The sequence below is a fragment of the Rana temporaria genome, chromosome 5, assembly GCF_905171775.1.
Source record: "Rana temporaria chromosome 5, aRanTem1.1, whole genome shotgun sequence".
Lineage (NCBI taxonomy): Eukaryota > Metazoa > Chordata > Amphibia > Anura > Ranidae > Rana > Rana temporaria.
In genome coordinates, this window is record NC_053493.1 from 268,155,948 (window position 1) to 268,177,628 (window position 21,681).

General features: G+C 42.0%; 1 protein-coding gene across 1 annotated transcript in view; it reads right to left on the bottom strand.

The window, feature by feature from the left end:
- Window positions 1–3,620: 3,620 nt before the first annotated feature.
- KCNG2 (potassium voltage-gated channel modifier subfamily G member 2) overlaps window positions 3,621–21,681 on the bottom strand; it is an 89,520-nt gene continuing 71,459 nt past the window's right edge. Inside the window, exon 2 of the mRNA XM_040353847.1 lies at window positions 3,621–5,285. Within this exon, the coding sequence (XP_040209781.1) occupies window positions 4,581–5,285 (705 nt within the window). The 3' untranslated portion in view covers window positions 3,621–4,580. The remainder of the gene's footprint in view (window positions 5,286–21,681) is intronic.

A 21,681-nucleotide genomic window follows, 5' to 3' on the forward strand; every position in this document is an offset into this window, starting at 1 on the left:
TTGCAAAAAAAGCTAGGGGTAGATCCACAAAGTAATTACGCCGGCGTATCTCTTGATACGCCGCGTAATTTCAAATTTTGCGCGCCGTGGTATCCACAAAACAAGATACGACGGCATCTGTGTTAGATCCGACAGGCGTACGCCTTAGTACGCTGTCGGATCTAAGATGCAATTTTCCAGCGGCCGCCAGGTGGCGTTTCTGTCGTATTCCGCGTCGAGTATGCAAATTAGCTATTTCCGACGATCCACGAACGTACGAGCGGCCGTCACATTCTTTTACGTCGTTTCCGTTCGGGTTTTTCCGGCGTATAGTTAAAGCTGCTATATGGTGGCATACTCAATGTTAAGTATGGCCGTCATTCCCGCGTCTAATTTAAAAATGTTTACGTTGTTTGCGTAAGTCGTCCGTGAATGGGGCTGGACGCCATTTACGTTCACGTTGCACGGCTGGAAATTTTAGGGACGGCACATGCGCAGTTCGTTTGGTGCGAGGACGCGCTTCATTTAAATGAAACACGCCCCCTACCCGCCGCATTTGAATTCCGCGCCCTTACGCCGCGAGAGATACACTACGTCGCCATAACTTACGGCGCAAATTAGTTGAGGATTCAAACCAAAGCCAAGTAAGTTACGGTGGCATAGCGTATCTTAGATACGCTGCGCCGGTGCAGATCTTTGTGGATCTGCCCCCTAGACTTTCGAATAGTAAAGCCCAGCAATACTTGTATTATATTTGGTTGTTTGTGTGCACTAACTAGATAAGACATGTCTGTCTCTGCAAAGACCGAAGTCGGAATTTTGCCTGCAGTTCTTCTCTATTTTAACCACAACAGCCGTAGAAAAAAGTCCTTACAGTGTATCTACGATTGCAGTGCTATATTTGCTAGTTGTAAGTTCTTAATATTCATATTCAATATTTCCTTTTTACCTGATTAAAAAGTACTAAAATATTACCATCTGCTTTTAAACACAAAACATAATGAATTAAAATATTATAAAAACTACATTTGCAAATGTTTACTTACCTGAGGCCATACCTTTTATCCTTTCATCTCTTGGTTGGGCTTCTTACAAGAATTACATATCTGCATGAATCACACTCTGTTTTCAAGGAAGGAGTCTACACTAATGCATTCAATGAAGTAAGCCACATAGAACTTTATTATCAAATGAACTGAATGGCTAGGCCAGCTGGGGAAATTGAGTATTTTGACAGTAAAGCACAGTGTTATGGTAACTCTGAACTATTTCCAGGTGAGCAGGAGAGATTGCTTAGAGACACAGGCTTTCTTTCTTCACGCTGATGAGGGTCATCGCCTTATGTTCCAAGGATCTGAAATTTCTACAAAGTTAGCAAGATTCTTCATTCCAATCCTATACACATCCAAAACTGTAGCAGAAGAATGATAGTGATAATATTAACAGTGTATTAAAAATAGCTACATCAAACAGCTTTGACGATAATAGCATATTTTCTTCATTGTAAGAAATAACCAATTTCCTGCTGTCATTAATACTGCTATTGCATCTAAAAAATTTACTGGTGTCAATCAGTTTACAGTTATGTTAATCCAGGGAGTGATATAAAGTTAAATCACTTAGAATTCGTTTATAGGCCTGTATATATTATATCTAAACTCAAGAACTTAAATATAATGTATTGCAGCTTATCTTACTTGCTTTTACTTTAAATGCTTTATTCAATAAACAGTGAAAAAAGAGAAAGTGTCAAGTGCAATAACCTATAGCATCCAATCAGAATCCATTTTACTGAAATCAGACCAGTACGGCATTAATTATGATTGGTTGTTATAGATCAGGGGTGGCAAACACAAGGCCCGCGGGCCGAATCCAGCCCGCCAGACCTTGCCATGTGGCCCGCACAATGGCCGGCAGGTCTCCCAGGCAACATGAGTAAACATCCTCTGTCCGGTTTTTAAGTCATGTGTCTGGTTTTCAGCACGCTCGAAACCCAGAAACACATTCAGAGCGGATGGTGGCTTCCTCTATGCAGGCTTTTGGGAGAGTGTTTATACCAGCCGGCACAGAACCTGCCCCTGTCACCTCACCTCCCCGCTCTCACTATCTCTCTTTGTCACTGTATTAATTTCCGGGATTGAGGGGACGCTGCTGAGCATGGAATACTAGCAGATATGTGTGTGGGCTGGGGGGTATGTGTTCACCCCTGGTGAAGTGTCCTTTCCATCTCCGAGCGCCATGTGACTGTCAGAGGATACTTTTCTGCAGAGTGAAGACAGCGGTGTAGCGGGTGAGGGGCACAGGATTAGCCCAGGTTACATCGTACAGGCTCTTGCAGGTACAAGTGTCCCCTCGTTCATCACAGCTCAGAAAGAGGCAGCGGCAGTACAGTGAACAGGAGGTGGGGGAAGTTATGATCTCTAGCAGTAGAGAGCCGGTGGAGGAAGCAGTCATCGTGCAGCAGCAGGTCTGTGCAAGTTACAACACACAGGGGTTGGGGGCATGGATAATTACTGTGTGCTCTATTGGTCATGAGTGAGATCTGCAAGACTTCCACACACACCAAACCCCATCCCATCTCATCCCATCCTACCCCACCCCCATCCCATCCCGTCCCATCCCATCCCACCATACCCCATCCCATCCCATACCCACCCCAATCCCATCCTACCCCACCCCATACCATCCCCATCCCATCCTACCCCACCCCACCATACCCCATCCCATCTCATCCCATCCCATACCCACCCCATCCCATCCTACCCCACCCCATACCATCCCCATCCCATCCCACCCCACCATACCCCATCCCATCTCATCCCATCCCCACCCCATCCCATCCTATCCCACCCCCATCCCATCCTACCCCATCCCCATCCTACCCCACCCCCATCCCACCCCGCCATACCCCATCCCATCTCATCCCGCCCCCATCCCATCCTACCCCACCCCATCTCATCCTACCCCACCCCATCCCATCCACCTCCATACCATCCTACCCCATCCCATCCTACCTCATCCCATCCTTCCCCACTCCATACCATCCCACCCCATCCCTCCCCATCCTACCCCACCTCCACCCCCATCCCATCCTACCCCATCCCATCCCACTCCACCACACCCCACTCCACCCCACCCCATCTCATCCTACCCCACCCCCACCCCATCCTATACCACCCCATCCCATCCCCATCCTACCCCACCCCCCCACCCCATCCTGCTCCACTCCACTCCTACCTCATCCCATCTCATCCCACCCCATCCCATCTCATCCTACCCCATCCCATCCCAGGGTGGATGGGAGGATGGAAGGAGAGTGGAGGGTGCAGAGGTCAGATATTGCACACGGTCCATAGCATACTCCTGTATCCTGCATTCCGTACGCAGCAAACTCCTGAACCCTGCGCTCCATAAAACCAGTCATAAACAAATGCAGTGACAATTATTTATGATAATAAATAGTGGACACATAGTCCTACAGATACAACCGGCCCTTTAAGGGCAACCATACTGCTAATGCGGCCCCCGATGAATTTGAGTTTGCCACCCCTGTTATAGATACTGTACTTTGCACTTTACTCCATGTTTATTGAATAAACCCAAAAGAGTATTTCTCTTAAAAAAAATAATAAAAACAGAAACAAGGGTAAATATTTTATAAATTAACTTATTTAAAGGCTGAATTTCCATTACTACAGGAAAAGCATTTTTGCAGTTTGTGAAAAAATAAATTAATTTACAGAATAGTAACATATAAATATACTCATTTAAATACATTTGATTTCCATTAAAGCTTACTTCAAAATGAAGACTTAAAATAAGACAAAATTCATTTATGATAATAAATAGTGGACACATAGTCCTACAGATACAACCGGCCCTTTGAGGGCAACCATACTGCTAATGTGGCCCCCGATGAATTTGAGTTTGCCACCCCTGTTATAGATACTGTACTTTGCACTTTACTCCATGTTTATTGAATAAACCCGAAAGAGTATTTCTCTTAAAAAATAAAATAAAAACAGAAACAAGGGTAAATATTTTATAAATTAACTTATTTGAAGGCTGAATTTCCATTACTATAGGAAAAGCATTTTTGCAGTTTTGTGAAAATATAAATTAATTTACAGAATAGTAACATATAAATATACTCATTTAAATACATTTGATTTCCATTAAAGCTTACTTCAAAATGAAGACTTAAAATAAGACAAAATTCAGTGAATAATTAGTTATTACTTAAAAGAACAAGACTATAGCAAAGCAAATCCAATGTCCAAATTTTTGCTGCAAATGTCCTCAGATGACTGATGAAAACTGGAAATAATGAGACTAAAAAGTCACTTAGGTTTATCTTTTATATGAATCCAGTACCTAATCAAATATAGCGATTTAATTATATTAAAGGATAACAAGTTTCAACCTACAATTTAACAACTCAAAATCCAACAAAAGGCGAATGAAACAAATGTTTAATTAAACTGTTTAAATTGTTCAATGTTTGACATTTTGGTGCCTATATGAAACCACCAGTCGCTACAGTCTATGATGCTGTTTGTGAACACCAAAGGCCCATTAGGTGCTGAACTTAGGTGGAGATTTTACTCAGTCCCAGTGAACTCTCTTTCTTCTAGTCTGTGAAGCTGCCTGCTTGCTCTTTGCTGCTGCTCCTTCAGTTCAGTGTAAGAGCGAGAGAATGTGTGAAATATGGACGTCACAGGAAATGCCATAAGCAAAATACCACTCAGTATGCTGCTTAGGGCCACCACCTGTCCTGGGATGCTTCGAGGAACCATGTCACCATAGCCTACAGTTGTCATGGAGATTACTGCCCACCAGTAACTTCCAGGGATACTGGTGAATTCTTGTTTGGCACCTAGCTCATTCTCTGCAAGATATACTAGAGGAGAAAACAGTGCCATTGCAACACACAAAAACAGTAGAAGTAGCCCAAATTCTCTGGTGCACCTTCTGACCGTGAGTCCAAGGGTCTGCAGTCCTAGAGAGTGCCTTGCTAGTCTCATGACATACAAGATTCGCAAAGCCCGCAATACGCGAAGTACCAGTCCCACCTTTTCCAAGTAGTTATTTCCTGTTCCTCCAGTTTTTTCTCCTGATAGTGAATCTACTATCAGAGTGATATAATAAGGCAAGATGGCCATCACGTCGATCATGTTAAGTGGTGTTCTTAGGAATACACACTTACTCTCAGCCTGGATAAAGCGTAGTATGAACTCCAAGGAAAACCAAGCTACGCAAACTGTCTCTAGAACAAAAATATTGTAGCACTTCTGCGAACATTCACCCTGCAAATAGAAAACATGAAAAATTATGAGTTAACATATTTCTTACCATCATATGATGAATAATATTTGACTCCACATATCACTGTATATGAAAATATTTAAAGATCTGTGTTTCTCATAGTACCCAATCACCTTATTCTGTGCATATTTTAGTGCTGCTTAAATAATGACAGAATAGTATGTTATGGGTAACAGAGAAAGTCCCAAGTGCGTATCTTTACAGCAGTCAGAAAATAGCCTGAAATCTTCTGCAATAAGTGTAACTGCCTTCACACAGATAGAGGGATGTGTCTACAAAACTATGCCATTATGACAGGTTACTTAATAGGGCAACAGATTGCATGCAATGTTTGTATGCATGTTTAGTAAGCCTTTCCAGGTTATATTACCTGTACAATGGTAATTTTGGAAAACAAAACATTACCAAATGTATAGATGTGTTACAAAGCTTTACCTTGCGTTTATATTAATGTACTTTAAACATGTGCATTGCTGATTAAGAATTAGTCCCTATTCAAAGTTAACCCAGATAAAAATGTCCTCAAAATGTCAACTTTCTTCTTTATAAATCAGGTTACTGTCTGTACCGAGAGCTAAAATTGTTACAGATGTCAGACTGAAGTGTACTCTTGCTACCCTGCTTTTGAAAACTCAGGTGAAACTTGTGAGGCTGATGAAAATCAGTGAGACAAGGAAGGTCACAGGAAATCATTGACAGACGTCGGATATAATTTCAAGCATAGCTGTACGCTGTATCAGCATCGCTGTTCTAGCCTGCAGATAGCTGATAAATATATAGTGAAACCAATGGAATAATTTGTCATCCTGCTACTATCGTGATGAGTTGAAGTGTCTCGATGTGTGCAATGTCTTTGATTTCTGAGCCAGGGATCATATTTAAAGTCTGTGCTCTGATGATCCCTGTTAATCATTTTAAATGTGAATGAATTTAGCCAAACCAAATACCACAGAGTATCACAATATTTATATAACCATAAGATTACTTCATATAAAGAACCTTTGGATATTTTTATGCAAAGTACAGATGCACTGAAATATTTTTTTGAGGATTCTCAAATTCTAAGCCCATGAATGTGCAAACTATGTAGTTTATTAAATATTTCCTAGGGGTCCCAGGACAACAAAAAGCTTTCTAAGTTTGTTCCCATTTAGCTGCAACACCCCTTAGGGTTATAGCATCAATAGTGTTAAAGTAGATCTAAACCCACAGTGTATCATAAACAAATGTCTTTATTTTTTATAAAATATATTTTTTTCAATTAATTTGTGCATATCAGTGCTGTTGATCCCCTAAAGTCTATATTCAGCCACTTAGGTTTTAAATGCGCTTGCTTAAACATTTACTGCACATTATTGCTCTTGAGCAGTTTACTGATAGTTACAACAGTGGACCATGCCTGTGTAGTGTGTATCAGCATAGCTACATGTAGACTCCAGAGGGTATAACGTAGGAGCAAAATTGGGGGATAGCTGTCACATAATAGCAGAAAGGCCCTGAACATTGCAGGGATACCAAGCATTAATTTAACCAAAGCTGTATATTTATAAAGATTTGTATTTATTTTGGAATTCGCTAAATATTTTAAGCTGGGATGCAGCTTTTGTCCATGAAAAATCAGTAGCCCACCATTTAAAAAAAAAATGAAGCCCTCCTCACTCAGGTGCACTACTCACCTATACTCTCTTGCAGTCTCACTGGCTCTGCCATCCAGCACCAGTCTTCTTCCAGGTTGAATGATACCTGGTGACATTTAACTAACTTGCTGGATTTTAGAGTGCCATAGAGCTGCCCCCTGCGCTGCAAGACTCTATGCATCATCCAGTGTGATGAAGAAGAAAAGAGGAAGATGACCCAACATTTCACGTGACTGGGTTCAAGACTTCTGTAAAAGGTTAGGTATAACTAAAAAAATGGAAAAACACATGCTGGGGACAGACCAGGGATGTATGGGGGTGGAATTGGACATTACAGCTTTTATGAGAATTTTGCAATAGATCACCTTAAAGCACCCTTGTAGATGTCCATATATATCAATCATGTACATAAATAATTGCCCCAAAATCTAAAATAACTGCAGATTGGCTGCAGTATTAGGCACATTGTCATTTTATATATATTTATTTATTTAAAATGCTTATTGGGAGCGCAGTCATTACCCGAAGGCCTCGATGCGCTCAATATATATATACACACACACACACACACACTGCTCAAAAAAATTAAAAGGAACACTTTTGAATCAGAACTCCTGGGATATTGATCTGGTCAGTTAAGTAGCAGAGGGGGAGGGGTGTATACAGAGGGGGTTGTTAATCAGTTTCAGCTGCTTTGTTGTTAATTGAAATTAACAACAGGTGCAATAGATGGGCAACAATGAGACGACCTCCAAATAGGAATGTTTTTTCAGGTGGAGGTGTCTGACATTTGCCTGCCCATCTTTTCTGACTGTTTTTCACTAGTTTTTGCATTTGGCTAGGGCCAGTGGCACTACTGGTAGCACAAGGCGATACTTGGACCCTATAAAGGTTACACAGGCAGTCCAACTCCTCCAGGATGGCACATCAATATGTGTCATTGCCAGAAGGTTTGCCGTGTCTCCCAGCACAGTCTCAAGAGCATGGAGGAGATTCCAGGAGAGCTGGACAGAGCCGTATAAAAAGGGAAGAACTGGAGCAAGATGTTGCTCTGGCCTGGGACTCAGGGAAGCCAATACCTGAGAGAATTACATATGGAGATTGCGCTGTAAGAGAAGGAAAACTTTGCACAAGGTTTGTTTTTTATTTTCTGTTTTGTTTTGTTTTCTGTGCAACCTTTTAAATAAAATTAACTACGAGTCAGAACTTTAAGAAAAGACCCCTATTGAGCTAACCCCCACACATGGTGGAGGATGCAGACATGTGGTGAATTACCCTCTAGCCACAGTTTTTTTTCCCTCAACAAGGATAGCAGCCTTTTTCTGCATTGACTGCCCTATTGTTGCAGTCACGCACCCAACTGAATTTTTTGGCCTAGCTGGGGCACAGGAGGAGCTGGCATCCAGCCCCCAACTTCAGGACAATGAACAAGAAATGATCTCTGACAATGAGAGTGGACAGAATGTGGTGCCTGATTTAGGAGTCAGAATAAACGATTTTTGTACAGAACAACTGAAAGATTCCACTCTTACTAGAGCCAGAGAAAATATTAATATAATAGATGGGGAATCCATTAAACCTGACCTTGGGGTCAGCCTATGGTCAAATAATGGGTGGATATGGAAAACTATTCATCAACACATTCATCTCTTAAAACCTTGGAAGGGCAGAAAGACTTTGCTGGGAATACCAACCCCCAAAGGACACAGCCCCCATGACACTTGAGGTGTCCATAACTGAAACCTTGTAGTGTAATGTAAGATGGATTGAAATTTAAGCGCCACACCACTGCTAAGTCCAGATACAAATTCAAAGGGGTACAATTCAAGAAATAACCAACATGTTTCGAGGGTCTAAGTACCCCCTTCATAAGGGCTTGACTGGCAACAAACCAGCAGTGAACTGGACCTACAATGATATTTATTCCAGTGTGAGTTGAAAGCACATGCCTAATCAGCAGCTTGTTTGGCAGTTAGAGTTTGTGAGAAAGAATAGAAACTTTTTCTCTCACCTACCCGAACTGACCAGTTTTACAGCATCATATAATTACGAAACCGGGTGTCTGTGTAAATGTAAAACCCTATAGAATACTCGAAGCCAAGCAATAAGCAGTTGCGAAATTAAATAAATAACATGTTAGAACTGGGAGTGATAGAGGAGTCCCACAGTGTTTGGTCATGTCCAATAGTGTTGGTCCCATAGCCAGATGGAACCATAAGATTTTGTAACGATTTCAGAAAGTTGAATAGCATATCCAAATTCGATGCTTACCCGATGGATGATATGAGGTGGATGAGATTGGGAACTGCCAGATACAAAACTTTTGAATCTGACTAAAGGTTATTGGTATATACACCTAACGTAATCTGCAAAAGAAAAGATTACATTCTCTACTCCCGAGGGGTCATTCAAGTAGAAGTGGATGCCTTGTGGTTTGCATGGTGATCCTACTTCATTCCAGAGAATGATGGACAAGATGTTAAAGCCATATTGTCAATACACGGCTGCTTATTTGGACAATGTAGTCATCCAAAGCCCTGACTGAGAGTTTAATTTGCCCCAGGTGCAAGCAGTAGTAGATTTCATTAGCACAGAAGGACTTACTGCCAACCCCAAAAAGTGTGCCATAGGTTTGGAGGAGGCCAAATATCTTGGCTACATTATTGGCCGAGGGCAGATCAATAAGACTGAGGCAGTTCAAACCTAGTCCCAACCTATAAATAAAAAGCAAATCCGTGCATTTCTTGGAATTACATGCTACTTTAGATTTGTTTCCAATTTTGCCACCATTTCAGCCCCACTGACAGATCTAATGACAGGTAGGGGGGTTTTGCCGATGTTCCAATAATGGTTACTGGAAAATGCGTGTGGTTTTGCTGTAAGTTTACTACAATTTTGGAGTTATTTTTATAGGTCATGTGACTCGTAATCTTTTCCCTTCTGTTATTATTTAATTTTTGCAGACTCGCACCGTGCTTTTACCCCCGAAGAAGTGGACATTGTTCCACGAAACGCATTGAGTTCTTGGATGCAGCTCTGTTACAATAATGCGTTAAAGACTTGGACGCCACATTTAAATTTATTGATACTATGACTTAAATGAGTTGTAAAGGCAGAAGTTTTTTTTAAACTTAATGCATTCTATGCATTAAGATAAAAAGCCTTCTGTGTGTAGCAGCCTCCCTAGCACCCCCTAATACTTACCTGAGCCCCATCTCTGTCCAGCTATGTCCACAAATCCCTTGGCCATCCGGGTCTCTTCCTCCTGATTGGCTAAAAAACAGCAGCAGCGCCATTGGCTCCCACGGCTGTCAATTAAAATCAGCTATCCAATCAGGAGAGAGAGGGGGCAGGGCTGAACGGCAGCTCCATGTCTGAATAGACACATGGAGCTGCAGTTAGGCTCGAGTGCCCCCATAGCAAGCTGCTTGCTATAGGGCACTTGACAAGAGGGAGGGGCCAGGAGCAGCGAAGAGGGACCTGAGAAGAGGAGGATCAAGGCTGCCCTGTGCAAACCCACTGCAACTGAGCAGGTAAGTATAGCATGTTTGTTATTTAAAATAAAAAATAAAATTAGACTTTACAATCAATTTATTCCAATCTATCAATGCAGGTATTGTATTTCTGCTACTTATTAGTTCTCCAGCATTATTTGTGTATTGCGTTGCTATCAGATCTGTTTATAATTGGACCAATACATTTGCAATCATGTGTATTGATGTTTACTAGTTTGATGTCATGTGCTTCATTTAAACTCACAGGGGAATGCAAATTGTATGTATAGATGATGGATGGGAGGGAGGCACATGGTTATAAATGGTGCTCCAGGCCACAATTTTCCGACAAGTATAAATAACTAGGAGTGGAGCAAAAGGTTGCTCTGGCCTGGGACTCAATGAAGTCAATACATGAGAGAGCTACATGTGGAGATTGCTCTGTAAGAGAGGGAAAAGCTTTTCAAAATGCTTGCTTTTTTTTATTAGTGACTGGGAGAAGCCCTTCGCCTGTGAGGTAGGAACCTGTACTGTTTAGTTAGTGCCTGAATGGCAAGGATATATTTTCTGTTTTGCTTTGTTTGTTGTCTGTGCAACCTTACATAAAACTGACTGCAAGTCCGAATTTTAAGAAACGACTTACCATTGGACTGCCTTTTTCCCCAGGGAAGGTGATCCCCACTTGAGCTACAGTACATAATGTATCTGTAAAATCACCTTATGCCTCGTACACACGACCAGTTTTCCCATCGGGAAAACTGTCATGACAGCTTTTGGCCGGGAAAACTGGCCGTGTGTATGGGGAAAAATCTACCGAGCAGGTTCTCGGTTTTCCCGGCGGACTTTTTACCGCCGGGAAAAACGATTGTGTGTACAAGGCATAAGTCACATAAAACATCAGTAAGCTCTTTCCCTGGAATCAATTAGCATTGTAAATATTCTCTCCCGCCCACAAGGTGCCACTGGCCTTCTCTGTAGAAACATATATATATGTCAGTTCTTTTAGAAAACCAAAGAGATAATGGATTAGCATTCAATCCCCTAGGGAGATATCAGCAATGAAAAACAATTTTTAGAAAGACAGAGGGTGGCAGATTTAAGCTTTAGGCGGAAAACCCCTTTTAACTGTATTATCTTGGGAACAAAAATTGTACTGACAATTTATTTTTTGACACCACATAACCTGTATTCTACAAGCCCATAAACACATAAGTAAACAAAATCCAATTACAACAGTGTCTGTTCAGTTTCACGCTTGCTGTAGACTACAAATCATACTGTTGGTGCAGAGGTACTGGTAAAGTATTGCAGACTCAGATTACTGCTATCACTGTACTAGAGCCATGAAATTACAATTGCTCTCCACAGTAGGGTATGACAGTTCCTGTAATTGTATAGCTGTTAACCTTCCTGTGGAGATTACAATTAAACAATACCAACGTGAAAAAGCTGAGAAGAAAAGCTTAATTGAAGTAACTTCAAAATAAAAAGAAAGGTTTGGGATGTAGTAAAGCAGTATGCCTTCCAGGAAGAAAAGGAGCAAATTCAGATGCATAGTCAACGTTTTAGGATGTGCTTTTTATTATATTTGAAGTCATTTATCAATAAGATGCAGGTGGCTGCATTACTAACTGATTTTCAAATGACATTTTACAGTCTTTCAAGGAGCTGCTAGTGATGGATTGCCCAACTGTTTGAAGCAAAAAACGTGTTCAACCATTTACCTATAAGTGTCACAAGACTTCACTCAATCTTCTGTAATGTTCAGTCCTTGAACATCGATTTCTACTTTTCAATATTTTTTTTAAGGCTATGTATTGATCAGGAATTATCATGGGCCATGGCTAACCTGTGACCCTTCTGACTTTAAAAAGAACTGAGCTGTCATGCCCCCATAGAGAATCTGCCAAGACAAAAATAAAGGAGTTGTTAACAAAGCGGTAGCTTACACACCCTACAAACTCTATCACGTCTCTGTGTTAACCCATCTCCTAAAGACGGACCAGGGCATAATCCAATTATATTAAAAAAGGGCAGCATAAAGGACTTGCAGGTTCAAGAGCATTAATTGCAATTTATATTTCTATATATACATTGTGGGATTCCAAATGTTGCAATATAAGTGACTGATTTGTTGTACCATTTATATGTTGCATTTTACTACTGATTGATAATATGGAATTAAAAGAGCCATTTACTCACTTGGACCTCAAATGCTCTGTGTTAACTATTTAGACATAATAATACAAGAATCCCATGAGGAAGTCAATGTGACGAAACATGTCGGGGGCATGGCTATACAACAATCATCCATACTGACGTGTGACGCCTGAGCTGAGAGCAGGACACTGACACCGCGATCCGGAGCTTTGGAGTGGGTGAGAGGTTATATCGAGGGCACACTTCAGGTCCACCGAGTCAACACTTTAAGCTTTGCTGTGGTTTTTCATTACGGGCTGTTTTTATTTGTTTGAAATGTGAGTGCAAAGATTGAAGGTTTTGTTTGATTTTAAATAAACAGGTTGAAACGATATCATGCTATTGGAGCACGGTTGAATAGTGGATGATCGTTTTAACCCATGTGTGGTTTAAAAAGCATCTGAGCCAAACACGAAAGTGGGAGGCAAGATTAGCTGGTGAGTGCGGTTTCAGAAGGAGTGGTGTCACATACACGTTGGTGTGGTGGAAGATTTAAGATATAAGAAGATTTATCATTTGGATTTTTTGCATTCAATGGGCTAGATTCAGGTACCTGCGCTTGTTCTTACGGCGGCGCAGAGTATCGTATTTACGCTACACCAAAGCAACTTACAGGAGCAAGTGCAGTATTCACAAAGCACTTGCTCCGTAAGTTGCGGCGGCGTATCGTAAATGGGGCCGGCGTAAGTGCGCGTAATTCAAATGTGGAAGGGGGGGCGTGTTTTATGTTAATGTGTGATGACCTGACGTGATTGACATTTTTTACGAACCGCGCATGCGCCGTCCGTGTACATATCCCAGTGTGCATTGCTCCCAAGTACGCCGCAACGATGTATTGGTTTTGATGTGAACGTAAATTACGCAAACAACGTAAAAAATTCAAATTTCGAAGCGGGAACGACGTCCATACTTAACATTGGCTGCGCCTCCTAATAGCAGGAACAACCTTACGCCGAAAAAGCCCAACGTAAACAACGTAAATAAATTGTGCCGGCCGTACGTACGTTTGTGAATCGGCGTATCTAGGTAATTTGCATATTCTACGCCGAAAACAACGGAAGCGCCCCTAGCGGCCATCGTAATATTGCACACAATTATACGCCGCCGCATTCAAGTTACGTCTATTTTTTGAGCGTATATGCCTTTGAGAATCGGCGTAACGATACGCCGGCGCAGATTTGAAATGACGGCGGCGTATCTGGAGATACGCCGCCGTAAATGCTACATGAATCTAGCCCAATATCTTCACTTCAACATTTGTTTTATTTATGGACTATTAATTTGTCACATATAAAATAATATGCAAAGTGGTTGGAGTGGGCTTCAGAATAGCAAAAATGTTTTTATTACAAATTATGTGAGTCGACTGCAGTTCCTCTTTAACTCACTAAAAACAAGCAAAAATAAGAATGACAGAATTGGAGCTTGCACCTAAAATAAATCCCAAACTTCATCTTGCAGAGAACGCCCCTGTTTTTATTTACCTCTTTCCAGTGCAATGGATTTCATCTTTGTAGCCCTTGTAATGCTATTGTGGGGAGATATATACAACAGAGTGGCAGGGGCAGAGTTATGAAGAGTAGTATGGTTCTGGACACTGAGGGACTGTATATACCTAACCAGCATCTGGTGTTTGACCATTGCAGGCAGAACCGATGTAATGATGTCAGCACTGCCTGGACAGAACTACAGTACATTGAGTGTCGAGAGGCAAGTAAAGACACGGTCAAGGCCACTGAAACAGGGGTATGTCTGGCCCTCTTGTATAGGGCCCAGGCCCCATCAGTTCAACAGGGGGTACCCTGGCAGGAGGAGGGGGTGATCAGAGCAGCTGGCAGGCAAATTACTGGAACTAAAAATAATGTGAGTGTCACCGGCGCAAAAAAAATATATATAGTGATCTGCTGCAGTACCGTATATGCCTCCAAAAGGAGGTAAGAAAATGTGTCAAAAAAGTGTTACTGCGCTAATCAAAAAAATGTTGAATTAATTGCAATTAAGAAAATATGCAATTCATAAAGTGCTATTGAACTATATACTAAATTATGTATTATTGTAAATTATGTAAAACGGCAATAAACGTGCTAGGTTATGTGCAAAAATGTGCAATACAAAAACTATATAGAAAAACTTTTCGGGTATAAATACTATAAAAATACCATAAATTATATCAAAGATGTGCAAGTCAATATAAAACAGCAAAACAGTTATCAATATTGGACAGCAAAGGAAAATGTCAAATTCCCAATGCGTTCCAATAGAAAAAAAAAAGTAGTAGACTTTGGGAATTGGCATTTTCCTTTGCTGTCCCATATTGATAACTGTTTTGCTGTTTTATATTGACATTGCACATCTTTGATATAATTTATGGTATTTTTATAGTATTTATACCCAAAAGGTTTTTCTATATAGTTTTTGTTTATCCACATAGCATATTTATTTGCAATTTTGCACATAACCTAGCATGTTTATTGCAGTTTTACATAATTTAGTATATAGTTCAATAGCACTTTATGAATTGCATATTTTCTTAGGGCTCTTTCCCTCGGAGCGGACCGTTTCTGGGTCCGCTCTGTGTGTCTCCGTCGGCTCAGCGGGGATCCCCGCTGAGCTGTCGGCGGATAGGGCGGTCCCCGCACACAGTGCAGGGACCGCCCTGTCTCAGCTCCGCTCTGCCCTATGGGGAACCGGATGCAGACGGACCGTCTGTCCGTCTGCATCCGTTCCGTTCCGCCGGACGGAAGAAAAATAGGGTTTTCTTCCGTCCGAAAACCTGATCCCGACGGACGCGGACGCTAGCGGATGCTCCATCCGCTAACAGACGCGATCCCATAGGGATGTATTACAAGTCCGTTAACGGACTTGTAATAACGGACAGGCGGAGCGGACGTCTGAAAGGGGCCTTAATTGCAATTAATTCAAAACTTTTTGGATTAGCGCCGAAACACTTTTTTGACACAAATTACTGGAACTGATTCCCTCTGTGGTTCTTCCTACTTCTGTGGCTTCTCCTCCTCTCCCACTCGCTGGCTTTCACCTGCTGTAGGGGGAGCCACAGGGTGATCAAATCCAGTAATTCTCAATGATCTGAAGCATGGATGTGTGACAGTTATGTCATGAATAACAAATTATCTGTAATTTATTACTCTGAGAGTTCAGCTTTAACCACTTCAGCCCCGGAAGATTTGGCCAGGCCATTTTTTGCGATACGGCACTGCGTCGCTTTAACTGACAATTGCGCGGTCATACAACGATGTACCCACACAAAATTGACAAATAGAGCTTTCTTTTGTTGGTATTTGATCATCTCTGCGGTTTTTATTTTTTGCGTTATAAACAAAAAAAGAGCGACAATTTTGACACAATATTTTGTACTTTTTGCTATAATAAATATCCCCATTTTTTTTTTTAAAAAGCAAATTTTTTCCTCAGTTTGGGACGATATGTATTCTTCTACATATATATTATCTATCTATATATCATCTACAATAATATACAAGCATATATTGATTGGTGTGCGCAAAATTTAGCGTCTACAAAATAGGGGAAAGATTTATGGCATTTTGATTATTATTTTTATATTTACTAGTAATGGCAGTGATCAGGAATTTTTATCAGGACTGCGACAATACGGCGGACAGATTGGACACTATTCACACATTTTTGGGACCATTGACATTTATACAGCAATCAGTGTTATAAAAATGCACTGATTACTGTGTAAATATCAGTGGCAGGGAAGAGGTTAACACTAAGGGCGATCAAGGGGTTAACTGTGTTCCCTTGTGTGTGTTCTAACTGTAGGGTGATGGGACTGAAAAGAGGAGATGACAGATTGTTGTTCCTAGCTAGTAGGAACACATGATCTGTCTCTCCTCACCTCACTAAACAGATTTGTGTGTTACACACACACATCCCTGTTCTGGCTCTCGTGCCCACGATCGCGCATTGCCGATGGTCATCGCGACCGTTGGCCACACGCATCGGCACCACCACAGTGCAGCACGCGCGCCTGCTATTCCCACTTAAAGGGCCGACGTACAGCTACGACGGCTCGCGGGAAAGTGCCGACCTGCCGCCATATAATGATGGCGGCTGGTCGTGAGCAGTTAAAGTAAACCTCTTGCTGCTCTTCCCTACTTTTCGAATGTTTGTATTAGGATCCCCACATTGCCTTATATACCATTCTGAGGATGACAAGGGGAGCCACACACATAAGAGTCAGCAGCAGTAGCAGAGATGCTGATATTTGTCTCCGCTTGGTCCTTTAATAAGTGGAGTGCAGATACAGCACACAGGAGAGCTGACATCGCTTAGAGAAATAACAATATCTTTGCTGCTGCTGGCTCTCCTCTGTGCGGCTCCCCCTGTCATTCCCAGGATGATATAATACGTGAACGGTAAGGCAGTATGGGCTGCGGGACTGGGTGTTCCTATTTGATTGACAGCTCTTCCGACCTTCGCATACAGCGCGTCACGAGTTCCCGAAAGTAGCCGAACGTCTTCTTTTGGCAACTGGTGAGGCCCTGTATGCGACCGTCGGAAGGCTGTCGATCAAATAGGAACGCCCAGTCCCGAAGATCATACCCGGAAGCCACGGAGGACATCTATCTCTAAAACGGTAAGTACTGCATTGATTTTAGAAAAAACACCAGATTCTGCTTAGTAAAATTAGCCTCAATCTAATGTTAAAAAAAAAAAATTCTCCCGCTTTAAAGTATATTTCCAATTTTGTAGCTAAATTGGGATAACACCTATATTTGCTCTCATTCATGTAGCATAACATAAAAAAATGCTGCTTACATGTTACCTGCTGTTTTTTGAAAGCTCCAAAACTGAAGTTTTTTAAATTTTTATGCTGAGGGGGTTGGAGATCAAATTTTGTGCCATAAATAACCCTGTCTGTATTTTGCTGGCAGATCTCATTATCAGTTGTAGACTAGACTGAACACTGGCTGACCTAGCAAAGGGTTAAAGATCTAGAATCTGGTATTCTACATTGTGATTGTATATTAATGAGGGAGTGTTCCCCTGTTTGTCAGTTTTCTCTCACTTCAAAATGTTCAAAGTACCGAATAGCTTGCCCGAGGCCTTCTTTAAGCAAACACCTAAAAATATATATTTTTAGCATGTATTTTTAACCCCTTCCCACTCAGTTCTGGCATCCTATTACTGGGGTCTGTATGTCTGAGGGTGTGGAATGTCACAGCGGTCACATGATTGTGAACCAGCCTTTATAATGCCATATAAATGGGAACATATAGGTAGGTATTTACAAAATCTGATGCAGTTGTGCATAGTAACCAATCAGCTTCTAACTTTAGCTTGTTCAATTAAACCTTGACAATAAGCCTAGGTTCACACTGCTGCGGGATTGAAATAGTGCCAGTTCAGCTGAACTCGCACAATTTCATACCCGCATGTCAGTCCGACTTCAGGAGAAATTTCAGAGACATCTGTATGGGTTCCTGCACAGATGTCTATTGAAATCGCACCCGAAGTCTCCAAAAGTAATACAGAAACTCCTTTTGGGAATCAGTGCGGCGCTGCAAAGTTGTTGTCGCACCAATTCGGACGGTGGCATTGCTGCTCATCTTTAAGAGATTGCATCTAGCAAACCACGAATGCAGTCCATGATTCTATGTCTCTAACAAAATACGTGTTCTAATCAATAGTTAATTTCAAAGATTGGTGATAGATTAGAGGGGATATATGTTCCCAAATATTTCAAGGCTGTATCTGTCCACTTGAGCCTGAAATTTGTCTGTAAGGGCTGTAGCTTCTCGATAGGTACGCCTACCCCCATTGCCTCTGATTTATTCAAATGAATCCGTAGATTAGATAGTTGACCATAAGTCTCAAATTCGCGGATAAGATTCGGCAGCGAAACCACAGGGTTGGTGAGGGAGAAGAGTAAATCATCAGCAAAAGCTGAGATTTCATGTTGCTCCTCTCCCACACCAACTCCGGTAATGTCTGGGTATCCCACACAAAAAAGGCTCAAGGGAAAGAACATAAAGTAAAGGGGATAGTGGACACCCCTGCCTCGTTCCGTTTGAGATGGAAAAAGGGTATGATAAAACTCTGTTAACTTTGGCCTGGGCCGTCGGGTGTGAGTAAATCTTGGATATCCATTGCATCATATGTTCCCCCAGACCTATATGGCGCAGGACTGACATTAAAAATTTCCAATTAACTCGATCAAATGCCTTTTCCGCATCTATACTTATCATAACGCACGGAGTATGCGTCTCCTGTGCAAAATGAATAAGGTTTAATACTTAGTCGTATTATCACGAGCTTCTCTGGTTGGAATGAATCCCACCTGGTCCAGGTGTATCATGGACTGTAAATGTTGCGCAATTCGGGTAGCAATTATTTTCGTAAATAATTTAAGGTCACAGTTAAAGAGTGATATAGGTCTATAGCTACTGCAGCAAGTGGTATCCTTTCCTTCCTTGAGAATTACAGTGACGTGTGCTTTTAAAGTATCTCTGGGGAAGGATGTTTCCAAACTTACTTTATTAAATAGTTCCACCATATAAGGGCCTGGGGCTTTACCTAATTTAGAGGTCTTAATTGCTTTCTGGAGTTCATCCAAAGTTATTGGCGCCCCTACATTTTCTCTAACCTCTGGAGACAATTGGGGGAGTTGGGAAGAAGCAATATAGTTTTCTAATTGTATGAGTAGAAGATTGTTCTGGGAGGTTATATAGTGAAGAATAAAAATCTCTAAACCCCTGTGTGATCTGCTTAGGTAATCCCACTTTTTGACCTTGAGGTGTAATGATTTTGGGAATGTACAAAGCAATTTTTTGTTCTTTGACTGAGCGTGCTAACATTCTCCCTCATTTATCTCCTGACGCCTCTTATAACTGTCTTATGAGCTTCCCATAATATCCCTATATCACCGTCGGCTTGTTTATTAATTTGAAAGTACTGATCTATCTCTCGTTTTACTTCCTCCGCTATCTCGGGGGTCTGCAGGAGGCTTTCATTTAATCTCCAGAATCTAGTCCTGGAGTTTGGGGGCTCTGAAAGTCGGTATGTCAACTCAGGGCCAGATTCTCGTAGATCGGCGTATTTTTGCGCGGGCGTAACGTATCCTTTTTACGTTACGCCTCCGCAACTTAGACGGGCAAGTGCTGTATTCTCAAAGCACTTGCTCCGTAAGTTGTGGCGGCGTAGTGTAAGTAGGCCGGCGTAAGCCTGCATAATTCAAATTTGGAACAGGGGGGCGTGTTTTATGTAAATAACTTGTGATCCATCCGTGGAATGTCCCGGTGTGCATTGCTCCAAAGTACGCCGCAAGGACGTATTGGTTTCAACGTGAACGTAAATGACGTCCAGCCCTATTCACGGACGACTTACGCAAACAACGTAAAATATAAAAAATTCGACACGGGAACGACGTCCATACTTAACATTGGTACGCCGCATGTACGCCACCATATAGCAGGGGTAACTTTACGCCGGGAAAAGCCTAACGTAAACGGCGTATCTGTACTGCGTCGGCCGGGCGTACGTTCGTGAATTTGCGTATCTAGCTGATTTACATATTTCTAGGCGTAAATCAACGTACACGCCCCTAGCGGCCAGCGTAAATATGCAGTTAAGATCTGACGGCGTAACAGACTTACGCCGGTCGGATCTAATAGAAATCTATGCGTAACTGATTCTAAGAATCAGGCGCATTGATACGACCGCCCAGACTCAGAGATACGACGGCGTATCTGGAGATACGCCGTCGTATCTCCTTTGAGAATCTGGGCCTCAATCGGTGCATGGTCTGACCATGTAATCACGCCAAGTGTTGTACTTTGAACTGCCTGTAAATGTGTATGTGGAATCAAAAAATAATCTATACATGAATAGAGTTTATGAGGAGAGGGATAGAATGTGTAGTCTCTCTCGTCTGGATGTTGTAAATGCCAGACATCAATCAGTTGAGCCTTATGGATAGTCTGTATCACTCGTTTACAAATACCGGAGACGATGGAGGACGAACCAGATGAGGTATCTACATTGGGAAATAACGGAACATTAAAGTCGCCCCCAAGAATCTACTGACCTTCAAGAAATCCCATAAGGCGATTCATTGTTCGACTCAGAAAAAAATCTTGATGATCATTTGGAGCATATATAGAAGCAAAGGTAATTTTTACCTCTCCTATGAGACCTTTAATAAACAAAAAATGCTCTTCTGGGTCTATCAGGGTATCCTGATTCAGCCATGGAAGTCGACTGGATAGTAATATTGACACACCCTTAGTTTTGGCTAATTTATTCATAGAATGGTATACAACTGGATAGTATCTGTTCTTCAAAATGGGAAGTTTATTGCTTCTGAAGTGCATCTCCTGGATAAAACGCTACGGGCCATATTCTCGTAGATCGGCGCATATTTACTCAGGTGTAGCGCATCATAGATGCGCTCCGCCGGCTTAACTTGGAGAGAGCTCTCCCATATTCCTGTACCACATGCGTCCTAAGTTGCGCTCGCGGAGCTGAAATGTGTTGGCGTAAGTAGGCGCAAGTGACGGTAGGAGGGATGTGGGCGTGAAGAATGCTAATGAACCGTGACCCCATGCAAATGATGTCCAGACCGAACGGAGCATGCGCCGGACGTGCCCCGCCCTCTGCGCATGCGCAAAACAACAGTAGGCCTAAATCCCTTCTGAGTTGGGCCGGCCCAGTGCATAAAAACGTCACCACATGCGCCCAACAAGTGCAAAGTTACTCCATTTTCATTCTGTTGGTGGTGTGATATTTTGGAGTGTGAACTTTGCAATGCCTGGACCCAGGAAGGAAAGGAGGAAGAAAAATTTCTCCCAAGATGAGAGGGCCATCATAGTCTCTGCCATGGAGAGATATGATTCTAGACTCCATGGTGCTGACAGTGGCAGCACAAGTAAAACAAAAAAGGAGGATATCCTTAAGAGAGTGACTGCCCAGGTCAATGCCTTAGGCCATGAGGCCAGGACCCCCCAGGACATTCTTAAAAAAATGAATGACCTGCGTGGTGTGGTCAGGAACAAGATGGCCAT